This window comes from Mustela erminea, chromosome 19 (assembly GCF_009829155.1).
Source record: "Mustela erminea isolate mMusErm1 chromosome 19, mMusErm1.Pri, whole genome shotgun sequence".
Lineage (NCBI taxonomy): Eukaryota > Metazoa > Chordata > Mammalia > Carnivora > Mustelidae > Mustela > Mustela erminea.
In genome coordinates, this window is record NC_045632.1 from 44,183,442 (window position 1) to 44,200,185 (window position 16,744).

The 16,744-nt window shown below is 39.2% G+C and overlaps 1 protein-coding gene across 1 annotated transcript in view; it reads left to right on the forward strand.

Annotated features, from left to right (window-relative positions):
- SNTB2 (syntrophin beta 2) overlaps positions 1-16,744 on the forward strand; it is a 114,268-nt gene that overhangs the window by 82,270 nt on the left and 15,254 nt on the right. Inside the window, exon 5 of the mRNA XM_032324985.1 lies at positions 12,230-12,426. Coding sequence (XP_032180876.1) covers positions 12,230-12,426 — 197 coding nt within the window. The remainder of the gene's footprint in view (positions 1-12,229; positions 12,427-16,744) is intronic.

Here is a 16,744-nt window from a genome sequence, read left to right on the forward strand (position 1 = left end):
ATTTGCAGATCATTTATCTAATTTGGAACTTGTATCTAGAAAATATAAAGAACTCTTATAGCTCAATAATAAAAAAGGTAAACTACCCAATTCAAAAATGAGAAAAAGATCTAAAAAAAATTTGTCTAAAGAAGATATGCAAATGGCCAATAAGCACAATGGAAAGATGCTCGACATAATTAACCATGAAGGAAATGCAAATTAGAACTACAGTGAGATACCATTTCCCAACCACAAGGATGGCTATAATTAAAAACGCAGATAATAACAAGTGTAAACTAGGATGTGGAGAAAATGGAACCCTCCTACACTGCTGATGGGAATGTAAAATGGTGCAGTTGATGTGGAAAATAGTCTGGCAGTTCCTCAAATGGCTAAATATAGAGTCACCATACAACCTAGCAATTCCATTCCTAGGTTGTATACCCCAAAGACATGAAAACTTATGTCCACAAAAAAACTTCTCCATGAGGGGCGCCTGGGTGGCTCATTGGTTAAGCATCTGACTTGATCTCAGCTCAGGTCTTGATCTCAGGATCATGAGCTCAAGCCCATTGGGCTCAAGCCCAGTGTTAGGCTCCACACTGGGCATGGAGCTTATTTTAAAAAGAAAAGAATAGAAAAGCAAAAACTTATATATGAATGTTCCCAATAGCATTATTCATAATAACCAAACAATGGAAACAACCCCAACTGTTCATCAATTGAGAAATAAATGTATATCCATACAATGAAATATTATTAAGCAATAAAAAAGAATGTGTTCTTATACACATTATTCCCCCCGCCCCCACCTGCCTCCCTGCCTACTTGTGATCTCTGTCAAATAAATAAATAGGTGGCTCAGTGGGTTAAGCCGCTGCCTTCGGCTCAGGTCATGATCTCAGGGTCCTGGGATCGAGTCCCACATCGGGCTCTCTGCTCAGGGAGCCTGCTTCCCTCTCTCTCTATGCCTGCCTCTCTGACTACTTGTGATTTCTCTCTGTCAAATAAATAAATAAAATCTTTAAAAAAAAAAAAAAAAGAGTGTGCTAAAATTAAATGTGATGGTTGCACAATTCTGTGTATATTAATATCCATTAATTATATCTCAATAAAGCTGTTATGGGGCACCTGGGTGGCTCAGTCGGTTAAGCCTCTGCCCTCAACTCGGGTGGTGATCTCAGGGTCCTGGGATCGAGCCCCGCATCGGGCTCTCTGCTCAGCAGGGAGCCTGTTTCCTCCTCTCTCTGCCTGCCTCTCTGCCTACTTGTGATCTCTCTCTCTGTTAAATTTAAAAAAAAATTCTTTAAAAAAATAATAAAGCTGTTATAATTAAAACAACCCATCTCCCCCAAAACCCCAAAGATGTAATGGAAGAAATTAAGACCAATCCTTAATAAACTGCATTTGAGTCTCTATTTTGGCACTTAGAGTCGGTAATCAGCAGCATGTTTCTTAACATTTCTCTGCTGTAGAACTTCAGCTAAATGGTATAGGATGGTATGAGTATTGGATGAGTTAATATTTATAAAATGCTACAGTGGTACCTAACACATTGTATGTGCATAAGTAAGTGTTTGCTGCTTTAATTATAATTATTATTTATTATTAATTAACAATCTGTCAAAAAGGAATTCTGTGTAAAAAGTGTAATTGGGTTGATTTGGCCTTTGTTAAAAGAGGAACTTAGCTCTATCCAATAGTTTTTATAAATAGTGAATGTTTCATGTTAAATGTGAGGAATTGAAATGTTACCAAGAGGTATCCCACAGAGAGCAGCAAGGCCAGAAAGTGGTGTCTTTATGTCTTTTTGGTGTGGGAGAAAGAGAGGGTTTGAGATTTATGAGTAATGAAAAAGGGCTGAATATTCACTTTCGTTAATTCTCCTAATACTTTGGAACATGTTCTTATGAATAGATGAGGCAAAGAAAAAAAAGAAGATAGTATAAACACATAGAAAAGGAAAAGAAATCAAGAGTGTTGATTACCCACAAAAGTAGATAGTCCCTAATAAAATGAGAGTTAATTGTAGTTTCAAAATCAAAGAATGTTGTTAGAGTAATATAAATTAATATCATTTATTGGTTTTCACATTTACAGATTCTTGGAAACCAAGATATGTGTGTGTGTACAATTAATAGTGGGTATTTTCACACTGGTGAGGAATTTAATTTGGATCAACCTAGACCTGCAAATTGAACTTGGCCATAAATTAAATGGGTGGAGCCTATAGCTCTCTGAACATGTTGTTTCTTTTTTTTTTTTTTTAAAGATTTTATTTATTTCTTTGACAAGAGATCAAGAGCATAAGCAGGGGAAGGGGCAGAGGGAAAAGGAGAAGCAGGCACCCCGCTGAGCAGGGATCCCAATGTTAGGGGACTTGATCCCAGGACCCTAGGATCATGACCTGAGCCAAAGGCAGTTGCTTAACAAACTGCCCACCCAGGTGCCTCTGAACATGTTGTTTCTTAATAAGTTTAATTCGGGGGTGCCTGGGTGGCTCATTCAGATAAACATCTGCCTTCAGCTTGGGACATGATCCTGGGGTCCTGGGATCGAGCCCCTCATCGGGCTCTCTACTCAGCAGGAAGCCTGCTTCTCCCTCTCCCTCTGCCTCTTGCGCTTGTTCTCCGCCTCATATCAATAAATAAAATCTTTAAAAAGGTAAATAAGTTTAATTCACTTTGCAACAAGGATTCTTTACTCCTTGATCAGGAAGTACCAGTAGATTAGGAGCAAAGATGACAAGCAAATGAGAGGTCTGTTTTTTCCATGTGGCTTTGTCAGCGAGGTGGAATTGGTTGAACTCACTGCAAGATAGAAATAAGTGGACCTTAATCATCCTTTGCCTCCCCTAGCGGGTAGAGTTTGGCCACAGAGAGAAACCAAAGGATGGAACCGGACCAAGAGGTATCCCACAGAGAGCAGCAAGGCCAGAAAGTGGTGTCTTTATGTCTTTTTGGTGTGGGAGAAAGAGAGGGTTTGAGATTTATGAGTAATGAAAAAGGGCTGAATATTCACTTTCGTTAATTCTCCTAATACTTTGGAACATGTTCTTATGAATAGATGAGGCAAAGAAAAAAAAGAAGATAGTATAAACACATAGAAAAGGAAAAGAAATCAAGAGTGTTGATTACCCACAAAAGTAGATAGTCCCTAATAAAATGAGAGTTAATTGTAGTTTCAAAATCAAAGAATGTTGTTAGAGTAATATAAATTAATATCATTTATTGGTTTTCACATTTACAGATTCTTGGAAACCAAGATATGTGTGTGTGTACAATTAATAGTGGGTATTTTCACACTGGTGAGGAATTTGAGTAAAATATGATAAATGAAGATTTTTAAAAAATTTTTATTTTACATATTTCTTAAGATTAAGCCCAGATACATGATACAGGTAGAAAAACACATTGGTTTTAAAGGTGCTGTGGATTTTGTAGGATGTGCATTTTGTAGTCTTTTCCTATAAACTTTCTTTGACTAGAGAAGAAAAAGATCCAAAGACAGTGTGGCTACTTTACAATATGGAAAATTGAGTGGTGTTGTGCTTACAGGATTTAGGGGGCAAAAGCAGCTAAAATGCCTTTGCATGAGCTCATCTGGTCTCCCCACTAAAGGGGTCCTTTTGGCAGCGTGTTCTAACCGACTGCGGCCCAGCCAGAGTCTAGCAGCTGGTTTGAATTAGATTTCCTCTGCCAAATATTTCATAATCAAAACCTGTAGGAAAAATTCTCCCAGACTTTATATTTTTTAATGTCTGACATGGGATTAGCAATCCAACTGAAATGGTAGGCTCCACCCTGTCACTTTGCCCATGCTCTGTCTTACTTGGATCATATGTGGAATAATTCTGAAACTTAACTTTTGCTGAGATAACTCATGTTTAATTGGCATGTTGGTTCTTTGGGCATCTGCTTAGTGAGGCACTTCTCAAAGCATACTTTCATGAACCTCTGAGGATCCCCTTTTCAGGGGGTCTTTGAGTTTGAAACTATTTTCCTAGTAATACTAAGATGCTATTTGCTTTTTTTCCCTGTTGACATTGGTACTGAGGGTTGGTAAAATGGCTCGTGCTTTAGCATGAATCAAGGTAGTTGATTCCATACCAAACTGTGTTGACTTGCCGGATGTTGGGGGCAAGGGGATGTTGGTTGCCAGTTTAACCCCAAAATGTCTTTGTTAGAACAGTAAAAATTTAGTTTTATTTAATCTTAACCCTTGAGTATTCATCTTCTTAATATCTGTAAGTTGAAGGGGGAAGTACTCACAAGCACTTCAGCTGCGTACTGAAGTATGATGGTTGTTTCAAAGAAAACCACGTGTGTGATTGACTTGCTAGTTGAATTAGCTGTAATTTTTCATGGACCACCATTTTTCACTTGAAAAAACAACTTGTGGAGAAAGGCTGGGAAGAGTAGGAGGACCCTAAACTCACCTCATTCCACAGAAACATACAGCTGGATAATACATCAGCATAAATAATCCAGAAAATGACCCAAAGCCTGGCAGAACAAACACCACAGCTAAAGGCAGAGAAGACGTTGCATTGAAAGGGGGTAGGAAGGGCAGAGGCTTGGTTGGGAAAGCTGCATATTATTAAGCTAGATATATAGAGATTGGCCAAAAATGCAAAACACTGCCATTCTTCACATTAATTTTTTAATGCCTGCCGTTGTACTGCTATCTACAGTAGGAAGGGAGCCACCAGCACAGCCACAGGGCAAGAAACAGACCATCACATCAGAAAGCCCGCACAGGGGGCACTGGGGTGGCTCAGTGGGTTAAAGCCTCTGCCTTCGGCTCCGGTCATGATCCCAAGGTCCTGGGATCGAGCCCCACATTGGGCTGTCTGCTTAGCAGGGAGTCTGCTTCCTCCTCTCTCTCTCTCTCTGCCTGCCTCTCTGCCTACTTGTGATCATCTCTGTCTGTCAAATAAATAAATAAAACCTTAAAAAAAAAAAAAGAAAGAAAGAAAGCCCGCACAGGGAAGAAACCCCGGGACATTTCACTTTGAAAGGGAGAGGGGTGAATTTCCTGAGTTGTTACAATGGTGGGTTGGGGGGAACTACTTAAAGCCTGAAATTTTAAAAATCAGTGGGCTCAGCTCTGGGAGGGCCCAAGAGCCTTAGGAAGCTAAGTCCCCACACTTTAAAGAGAGAGCACAAGAAACCACCCAAGGAGATCCCGTATGGAAGCAGCAGTTTGCTTATCTTACTGGTTTTAAAGCGTTCTTTTACTTATTAGAGAGAGAAAGATCAAGAGTGGGGTGGGAGATGGGTAGAAGGAGAAGCAGACTCCCTGCCAAGCAGGAACACCAATGTGGGACTCCATACCAGGACCCTGGGATCATGACCCGAGCCGAAGGCAGAGGGTTAATGGACTGGGCCACCCAGACACCCAAAGCAGCAGTTTAAAAAACAGCACACTGTTGGGCACCTGGGTGGCTCAGGCCAATAAGTGTCTGCCTTCAGCTCAGGTCATGATCCCAGGGTCCTTGGTTCGAGCCCTATGTGGGGCTCCCTGCTCAGAAGGGAGTTTGCTTCTCCCTCTGCCTCTCCCCGTCCCCCTCCAACCCTCCACCCTGGCTTATATTCACTCTCACTCTTTCTCTCTCAAATAAGTAAAATCTTTAAAAAAAAAAAAAAATCACTGTCAGACAGTGTTTTTCTTCTAGAACTTTTGAAAACTTGGATGAGGATAGCACCTCAAAGAGCAGTAAATAAAATGGCCTGTTCTTAGCTTCATTGTAGGCCATGTGCCTATAATATTTTTCTAAAAGTTTGCTGGTTCTATCCTTCACTCCTGTAATGATAATTTAAGCAAAAGGACTTTTTTTTTAAGGTTTTGTTTATTTGTCAGAGAGAGAGAGAGCGCGCACAAGCAGGGGGAGCTGCAGGCAGAGGGAGAAGCGCGCACAAGCAGGGGGAGCTGCAGGCAGAGGGAGAAGCAGAAGAAGGAGATGGATGTGGGACCTCCATCCCAGGACCCTGGGATTATAACCTGAGCCACAGGCAGACGCTTCACTGACTGAGCCATCCAGGCGTCCGGAGAAAAAGGACTTCTAAGAGCAAATGGATGCTCCTTTACATTTCTTTCAGTTGTCAGAAAGCCACTATGGGTTCAGATAAAAGGCAACAGTGTGTCTTTCAAGAAAAAGGTATTTCTTCTCATCTACCATCTACCATCTACTGGTTTAGCCAAGTTAATCACATTAGTTCTCAACCCTGGATATACACTAGAATTACCTGGTGCATAACTTTATTTTTAAAAATTTTTTTTTATTTTTAAAGATTTTATTTATCTTTTTGACAGAGAGAGATCACAAGCAGGCAGAGAGGCAGGCAGAGAGAGATAGGAGGAAGCAGGCTCCCCGCTGAGCAGAGAGCCCGATGCGGGGCTCGATCCCAGGACCCTGAGATCATGACCGGAGCCGAAGGCAGAGGCTTAACCCACTGAGCCACACAGGCGCTCCTACCTGGTGCATAACTTTAAAAAATTACTTATGTCTGGCTCAAATCCTCAAGAATTCAGACTTAACTGGTCTAGGCAATCTTATTCTTATTAATAAAAACTTACCCAGATGGTTCAGATGTATAGCCATTTGAAAAACACTAAATGAGTCGTCTGCCAAGTTTCTGGTCTGAGGACCTGTATATACTCCTAAAAACTAATGAAAACACAAAAATGCTTTTGCTTTTATGGGTTATACTGATTGATATTTACTATAATTAGAAGTTAAAAGGGAGAAATTTTAAAAAATAATTTAAAAATAAAAGTAAAGGGGCATCTGGGTGTCTTAGTGGGTTAAGCCTCCTCCTTCGGCTCAGGTCATGATCCCAGAGTCCTGGAATTGAGCCCCGCACTGGGCACTCTGCTTGACAGGGAGCCTGCTTCCTCCTCTCTCTCTGCCTGTCTCTCCCTCTACTTGTGATCGCTGTCAAATAAATAAAAATAAATAAAAGTAAAAAAAAAAAAGGTAAAAAACCTATATGTTTCAATATGAATAACTTATTTTTATTAAAATAATATTTTCTAAAACAAAAAAATTAATGTGAAGAGTGGCATTGTTTCGTACTTTTTTAAAGATTTTATTTACTTATTTGACAGAGGTCACAAGTAGGCAGAGAGGCAGGCAGAGAGAGGGGAGGGGAAAGCAGGCTCCCCACTGAGCAGAGAGCCCAATGTGGGGCTTGATCCCAGGACCCACTGAGCCACCCAGGCACCCCTGTTTTGCATTTTTTGCTAATCTCTATGTATCTGGCTTAATAATAGATGATTTCTATCTCCTGTATTCTTTTTTTTAATATTGATTTATTTTATTTTATTTTATTTTATTTTACTTTCTTAAGATTTTATTTATTTATTTGACAGAGAGAGAGCAGGGAGACGGGGAGAAGGAAAAGCAGGCTGCCCGATGTGGGGCTCAATCCCAGGACCTTAGGATCAGGACCTGAGCCGAAGCCAGATGCCCAACTGCCTGAGCCACCCAGGCACCCCTTACTTATTAATTTTGAAGAACAAGAGAGAGAGTCATGGGTGGGGGGCAGAGGGAGAAAGAGACAAGCAGACTCCTGGTTGAGTGTGGAGCCCAGTGCAGGGCTCAATCCCACAACCCTGAGTTCATGACCTGAGCCAAAATCAAGAGTTGAGTCTGAAGCTCGACTAACCACGTAGGCACGCCTTCACTGTTACTTTTTTAGCAGCTTTACTAAAATAACCCATATACATACAATTCGCCCATTCAAAGTGTGGTATTTAATAGTTTTTATTATGTGCACAGAGTTGTGTGACCATCACCATAATCAATATTAGGACAGTTTCATCACCATAAAAGGAAGTTCTTACCCATTGACAGACAGTCACTTCTCATTTTCCCCGCTGCCTGCCCTCACCGGGAATCGAATTCTGTCTCTGTAGATTTGCCTATCCTGGACATTTCATATAAATGGAATCATATGTAGCCTTTTATGTCTGATTTCTTTCCCATAGCATACTGTCTTCAAGGTTGATCCATGTTGTAGCGTGTGTCATAGCTTCATTTCTTTTTATGGCTGAATAATGTTCCATTGTATGGATAGACCACATTTATCAGTTGATGGCCATTTGGCCTGTTTACATTTTTTGAGTCTTATGAATAATGCTGCTGTAATATTCATATACAAGTTTTTATGTGAACATATGTTGGTTTGGGGGCATATATAGCTAGGAACAGAATTGCTGGGTCATATGGAGCTCTATATTTAACCTTTTTTGAGAAAGTACCAGGCTGGACATCATTTGAAATTCTTACCAGCAGGGTATGAGTTTTCCATTTTCTCCATACCCTCATGGTTTTAAGTTGTATTTCCCTAATAGCTAATGATGTTGAGCATCTTTTCATGTACTTATTGGCCATTTGTATACTTCTTTGGAGCAGTATCTATTTAAATCCTTGATTCTCTAATTGGGTCGCCTTTTAATTATTGAGTTGTAAGAATTCTTTATATATTCTGTAGGCAAATACCTTATCAAATATACGATTCGCGAATATAGTTCCTTTTCTGTGAGTTGTCTTTTCACTTTCTTGACAGTGTCATTGGAAGAACAAAAATTTCTAATTTTGATGAAGTCCAATTTATCAGTCTCCTCTTGCATTTTTGTGTCACATCTAAGAAGGCTTTCCCTAATCCAGAGTCACAAATATTTACTTCTGTGAGCTTTTCTAAAAGTTTTGTAGCTTTAGCTCTCAGACTCATTCTTTTATCCATATAGGGTCAGTTTTTCTGTAGTGTGAAATAGTGGTCAAACATCACATCATTCTTTTGCTTGGGAATATTCAGTTATCACAGTACCATTTGTTAAATAGACTGTTCTGTCTCCATTGAAGTCTCTTGGCAAAAATCAGTTGATCATAACTAGGGTGTTGTTTTTTTTTTTTTCTGGACTGTCAATTTAATACCTTGGTGGTAAGTTTTGAAATCAGAAGAGTGAATCCTCCAATTTTGTTCTTTTTCAAAATTATTTTGGTGATTGCAAGTTCCTTGCATTTTCATATGGATGTTAGGATTAGCTTGTTGATTTCTGGAAAATAAAAAAAAAGATGAAAATTCATAGAGATTGCCTTGAATCTGTAGATCAATTTAGGGAATATTGCCATCTTAAAAATATAGTCTTCTGGTCCATGATCAAAGGTATCTACTTACTTAGGTCTCTAAATTCTTTCAGGAATGTTTTAGAGTTTTATAAGTTTTATACTTCTTTCGCTAAATTTATTCCTAAGTATTTTTCATTTTGATCTATTATAAATGGATTTTTTTTCTTAATTTCCTTTATAGATTGTTCGCTCCTACAATATACAATCAATACATTGATTTTTTTTTTCTTGAATGGGGAGGGGCATAGGGAGAGAGAGAATCTTAAGCAGGCTTCATGCCCAACATGGAGCCCAAAGTGGGACCCCATCTCATCACCCTGAGATCATGACCTGAGCTGAAATCAAGTGTCAGACACTTAGCCAACTGAACTACTCACATTGGGCTCCTTGCTCAGTAGAGAGCCTGCTTCTTCCTTTCCATCTGCTTGCAACTCTCCCTGCTTGTGCTCTCTTTCTTGCTCACTCTCTGTCAAATAAATAAATAAAATATTAAAAAAAAAAAAAAGTTTTAGTTTTTAAGTAATCTTTCCACCCAACACGGGGCTCGAACTCACATCCCTGAGGTTGAGTCGCATGTCTACTGACAGACACCCCAGTTATGTCTCATTCTTATCATGATTTGTACAGGCTAAAAATAAAAACTTTAGAACAGACTGGACTTGCAAAATCCCCAGGTACAACATTTATCAGAAATAATGGTCCCTTCTCCAATCAACCAAGAGTTAGATGAAGTATTCATGTAAGCATTTCATCGAAACCCTGAGGTTCATAGTTGCCATTCTGACTTACTGCCTTCAACTCTCCATTCTACTTTCTGTTTCTAAGAGTTGGTCTATAGGTACCTAATATTAGTAGAGTCAGGCAGTGTTTGTCTTTTTGTGACTGGTTTATTTCACTTAGTATAATGTCGACAAGGTTCATGTGTGTTGGTGTATATGACAGGATTTCCTTTTTTTTTTTTTTAAGATTTTATTTATTTATTTGACACAGAGAGATCACAAGTAGGAAGAGAGGCAGGCAGAGACAAAGGGGGAAGCAGGCTCCCCGCTGAGCAGAGAGCCAAATATGGGGCTCGATCCCAGGACCCTGAGATCATGACCGGAGCCAAAAGCAGAGGCTTTAACCCACTGAGCCACCCAGGCGCCCCGATTTCCTTCTTTTTAAGACTGAGTAATAATTTGTTGTATGTATATACCACTTTTTCTTCAGTTATTCATTCTGTCAGTGGACATTTAAGTTGCTTTCACCTCTTGGCTATTGTGAACATAGATGTAAAATATCTCAATAATCTAATTTCAGTTCTTTTGGCTATATACTAAGAAATGAGTCTTTTCCCCATTTTTTAACTGGGTTTTTGTTTCTTTATTGTTGAGTTTTAAGAGTTCTTTGTATATTTTGGATATTAGTCCTTTATCAGATATGTGCTTTTCATATATTTTCTCCTACTCCATGGCTTGTCTTTTCATTCTTTTAACAGTGTCTTTCAAAAAGCAGAAGTTTTTAACTTAAAACTTACCAATTTTTTTTCATGGATCACACTTTTTGTGTTGTATCTTTTTAGATTACCTAGCTTTTCTCTTAAAATATCTTCTGCAAGTTTATACTTTTACATTTTACATTGAGGTCTAAGATCCCTTTTGAATTAATTTTTGTGGAAAGTGTAAGGTCATCCAAAAGAAAACACCAGGCCTGATGGGTTCATTGGTGAATTCTACCAAACATTTAAGGAAGAAATTCCCTATAATCTCTTTCAGAGGACAGAAGCAGTGGAAATACTTTCTCATTCTGTGAGGCTAGCATTACCCTAATACCAACACCAGACGAAGACCTTATAAGAAAATGTAGACCAATATCTCTCATGAATATAAATGCAAAAGTCCTCAACAAGTATTAGCAAATCAAATCCAAAAAAGTATAAAAAGAATTATATATCATGACCGAGTGGGATTTATCCCAGATATGTAAGGCTGGTTCAGTATTCTAAAATCAATTAATGTCATCCATCCCATCAAGAAGCTAAACAAGAGGGGTGCCTGGGTGGCTCAATGGGTTAAAGTCTCTGCATTCAGCTTAGACACTGATCCCAGGGTCTTGGGATCGAGCCCCATTTTGGGCTCTCTGCTCAGCAGGGAGCCTACTTCCCCCCCTACCACCGCCTGCCTCTCTGCCTACTTGTGATCTCTGTCCGTCAAATAAATAGAATCTTAAAAAAAAAAAAAAAAGGAAGCTAAACAAGAAAAATCATATGAATCTATCAAGAGATGCAGGAAAGTCATTTGACAAAATTCAATACCGGTTTCTGATTTTTAAAAAAGAAAAGTAAACTAGGAATAGAAGGGAATATTCTCAACTTGATAAAAACTGTCTACAAAAAATCTCTAGCTAATATGCTTAATAATGAGAAACACAGTTTTCCCATTATAATCAGGAACAAGGCAAGGATGTCCTGTCCCCTCTTGCCATTCCTTTTTAACATCCTACAAACAATTCTTGCTAATGCAGTAAGTTAAGAAAAGGAAGTAAAAGGTATACAGATAAATGGCTGACAGGAGGAGGGGGAGGGGATGAATAAGCAGAGCAAAGAGAACTTTTAGGGCAAATACTGTGTATATTATAATGACGGATATATGTTGTTACACATTTGTCCAGACCTATAGAATTCACAACACCAAGAGTGACCCCTAAAGTCAACTATGGACTTTGGGTGATTATGATATGTCAGTGTAGGTTCATTCTTGGTAGGAAAAAAAAAGTACCATCTAGTGAGCGATGTTGATAAGAGGGGAGGCTGTTTGTATGTGGGGGCTTAACACGTCCTAGTCAAAACTGAACCTTTCTTTGACCTGTGCAGCCTTTTCAGAGCATAAAAAGGAATGGAATATTGGGCCTTAGCTCATCCAGCCCAGTGTTCTGCCTATGACTTGAGGGGTCATTTTATGGGAAAACAGAATGGTATATACTTCAAAGGCTATAATATTGTTTTGAAATATACTTTTCCAGAACTGCAGGTAGCTTTTATAACTTTCTGCTTATTTATCAGCATAAATTGCTGACATTTTCTTATACCACTGTATTAATTACTTTTGATCTTTGCCCTCTTTGTGGTCCTAGGTTGGTTCATTCTGGCTCCGGATGTCGATCACCCTCACTTGGATCTGACCTCACGTTTGCTACCAGAACAGGCTCTCGGCAGGGCATTGAGATGCATCTCTTCAGGGTGGAGACACATCGGGATCTGTCGACCTGGACCAGGATACTTGTTCAGGGTTGCCATGCTGCTGCTGAGCTACTTAAGGAAGTCTCTCTAGGTATAGATCCTGACACACCATTTCAAATAGTAATTACATGGAAATGTTATACTTTGTTTAAAGTAAAAACCAGGGGGGTGCCTGGGTGGCTCAGTGGGTTAAAGCCTCTGCCTTTAGCTCAGGTCATAATCCCAGGGTCCTGGAATCGAGCCCCACATTGGGCTCTCTGCTCAGCAGGGAGCTTTCTTCCCCCTCTCTCTCTGCCTGCCTCTACTTGTGATCTCTGTCTGTCAAATAAGTAAATAAAATAAAATAAAAAATAAAGTAAAAACCAGAGACGTCTGGGAGGCTCAGTTGGTTGAGTGTCCAACTCTTAATTTCAGCTCAGGTCATGATCTCAGGGTCCAGAGATTGAGCCCCACTTTGGGCTCTGCACTGGGTGTGGAGCCTACGTGGGATTCTCCCTTTCCTTCTCCTTCTCCCTCTGCCCCTCCAACTCGTGCTCTCTCTCTCTCTCTCAAATGAATAAATAAATCTTAATTAAAAGGGGCACCTGGGTTGAGCATCTGCCTTCCACTCAGGTCATGATCCCACGGTTCTGGGATCATGTCCCGCATCAGGACCTTGCTCAGCAGGGAGTTTGCTTCTCCCTCTCCCTCTGTCTGCCACTCCCCTTGCTTATGTTCTCTGTCTCTCTGTCAAATGAATAAATAAAATCTTTAAAACAAAATCTTAAAAAAAAAAATAAAGTAAAAACCATTACTCAAAAATATTCTAAAATATGGCAGCATAAAATGATCTTGATGGAAGAAACCTGGTTTTTCTGTTTCAGTAGTAAAGTTTCCCTAAACCTTATATATGGCTCCTTTATAACACCCTTTGTACAACGTGACAGTTTTGGTCTTCATTGTTTTAATCTGTATATGATAGCGTAAGGACTGATTTACTAAGTACTAGATGCACTAACCTTCTGTTCAGAAGATTTAGTCTAAGATATGGATAAACACCCTTAAAATATGGGCATATGACAAGGCTTATGGCTACAGAAAAATAAGGAATTTTGAGTAGGAGTTTGTCTTCAAATTTTGAAGTAAGCATCTAAAGGAGAGAAGCCTGGTGGTGTCTTTTCATTGTTGAAGCGCCCTCTTGTGGCTAGTCCTTATGGCTTCCTTTGTGTATATATATGTATGTACACGTGTAGGTATTTCCAGATTGTTTTCCATTTTAACAAGAACAAAGAATAGTCAAAATGAAGATACAGAGTTTCTAATATGGTTTGAATTAATTTTATCTTTTTAAAAATATTTTATTTATTTGAGAGAGAGAGAGAGAGAGAATGTGAAAGGGGGGAGGGTCAGAGGGAGAAGCGGACTCTCCACTGATCCGGGAGCCTGTTGCGGGGCTCTATCCTGGGACCCCGGGATTATGACCTGAGCCAAAGGCAAATGCTTAATCGACGGAACCATCCAGGTAACACTAATTTGATTATCTTGGTTCCAATACAGTTTACTTAATTTTGCTCCTGTTTTCTATGTATTTTATTTTATAAACAGTTTTATAGAATTTTATAAAAAGAGAAAATGTTTAAAGGGAAGAATGTCTTGTAATTTATCTTTCTTTCCATTGCTTTTGGAAAGTGAGAGATCTCCATGGCTTTAGAACTGCATAGGTAACATTTCCATGGGTCATCTTCTAACATTGGCAGAGGGAGAATTTTTTAAATGTTGTCAAAATGACATAATTCTTCAACTCATTAGTAATTGGTTGATATTTTCCTTACAACCACAGTGATGATTCAAATAGTGACACCAGTGACTAGTAAGACCCCACCTTGGATTTCACCTAAAGCCACCATATCCACACTTTTTCATCTGTGTGTTTCCCACCCATTTTCACTATAGAGTGGTTGGTGACCACATTAATGGCTTCAGGGCTCTGGTTTTAGTCTTGGGCACAGAATATGCTTTCTGGGTTGTGTCCTCAATGTGAAGGTCTACAGTGCTCTCTGTTCCTTTGGGGAGCCCAAGAACATTCATTAGGCCCTTTACTGGCATCTGAGATCACCATATCGTCTTTAAGAATCCAGAGAGAAGGGCACCTGGATGGCTCAGATGATTAAGCGTCTGTCTTCAGCCCAAGTCATGATCCCAAGGTCCTGGGATTGAGCCCTGCATCAGGCTCCCTGCTCAGCAGAGAATCTACTTCTCCCTTTGCCCATCCCCCTTGCTCATGCTGTCTCTCTCACTCAAATAAATAGATGAAATCTTTAAAAAAAAAAAAAAAAAAAATCCAGAGAGATGTGTTTCCCAAAACAAAGAATGCATTTTAGATTTTTAACATTTTTCACTTTCCTGTTGTTGCTCTGCTGTCTGACAGCTAAACTTCTGGCTGGAAACAACAATCTGTCCAGTCCCTGGCTCACGGTTGTTTAAATACAGATGGCTTGAGGGGAGGATTGGCTGGGTCCTTATACTTTATTTTTTGGTAATTTTGAACCTTTTTATTCCCACTTATAGTTGTCTGTTAATATTACCTTGATAATACTTTCATTTCCACAATTCAGGTCAACTGATATACTTACTAATCACTTACTCTGTATTTAGAACTGTGCCACATGTACTAAAGTGACTGAAAGTAAACTGTTTTTTTTTTTTTTGTTTGTTTGTTTGTTTGTTTAGATTTTATTTATTTATTTATTTGACAGAGAGAGATCGCAGTAGGCAGAGAGGCAGGCAGAGAGAGAGGAAGGGAAGCAGGCTCCCTGCTGAGCAGAGAGCCCAATGTGGGACTCGATCCCAGGACCCTGAGATCATGACCTGAGCCGAAGGCAGCGGCTTAACCCACTGAGCCACCCAGGCGCCCCGAAAGTAAACTGTTTTGATGAGAGCCAGAATTCCTTTAAAATGCATTTGTGTGTGTATGTATGTCATACACCTGATCTTTGTCTTAATATGTGTGTGCTTAATGTGCGCATCCTCATTTGCGTATACAAACGTACATATATAAGCATGTCCTGCAGATGCATGTTATCACTTGATGTTATTGTTGGGAGATTCAGAAAGGTTTATTTAAAACTATAATTATGGCACATTGTACTACCTATTCAGGTATCTGTGGCCTAAAGAACATCAGAACATTGACAAGAAGAAATCATAAATTTAAGCTCTATTTCTTTGTCTCTTATGTGTATTGGTTATGGCTTATGCATTTATTTATTTCTTTGTATAGTATACTCATTTAGAAAAATTTTGGTAACTACCTTTAAGATTTTGCTAGTGAGCGCAACACATGAACTTCATAATGTTCATTTAGTTTTATTTATTTATCTTTAAAGATTTATGGGGCACCTGGGTGGCTCAGTGGGTTAAAGCCTCTGCCTTCGGCTCAGGTCATGATCCCAGGCACCTGGAATCGAGCCCCACATTGGCTCTCTGCTCAGCGGGGAGCCTGCTTCCTCCTCTCTCTCTGCCTGCCTCTCTGCCTACTTGTGATCTCTCTCTGTCAAATAAATAAATAAAATCTTTTTAAAGAAAGGATTTTGTTTATTTACTTGTCAGACAGAGAGTGAGTGAGGGAGAGAGGCAAATGCAGGCTCCCTGCTGAGCAAGGAGCCCAATGCAGAACTCAAGCCCAGGACCCTGCAATCATGACCTGAGCCAATGGCAGACATTAACCCACTGAGCCACCCAGGCATCTGTATAATGTTCATTTAGTTTTAAACCTTTGTTAGATTACAGTAGAATTGGTATATGATCCTTCCAGAACACAGGACTTTTTCCTTTTAGTAAATATGAACCTCAAGATCACTAAGCAGAAAATACAGTTAATTCTTTGATATATTTAAAACCATTTTCCATTTTTTATAGGAATTCAAAGTATGAAAATACATATATGTATATATTTGTTTGAACTTTAATAAATATTCTTCTAAAGGCTAATTTCATCATACCAGTTACCCAAACTTTACAATTTTTAAATCAAAGAACTTTATGGAGATACTCTGCTTTTCTATAGTTTTGATGTTATAAAGGCTAAGTAGTAGTAGATACAGGAGGATTTGCTTTAGTAAAGATGTAGAAAATCTCCAAAAGGAGAAGAAAAATGAGCATTTTGAAGTGTTTATATTGTTAGCATATATAACGAAAGAGTTTGCTTTTTAACCGTGTTCTTGATTTTGTAAAATTCTCTTGAATTTTTATTCAGCTACTGGGCAAATATGGATTGAGTGTATACTCTGTACTTGTACTGGCTATACTAAAATAGAGTAGGCATAGCCCCTGCCTTTGAAGTTGGAAGGACAGAAGCAGAAGGAATAATGAGTACTTACCAGGGTTGTTATAAGTCATAAATTGAATGTATGTTTCCTCTGACCCTAACA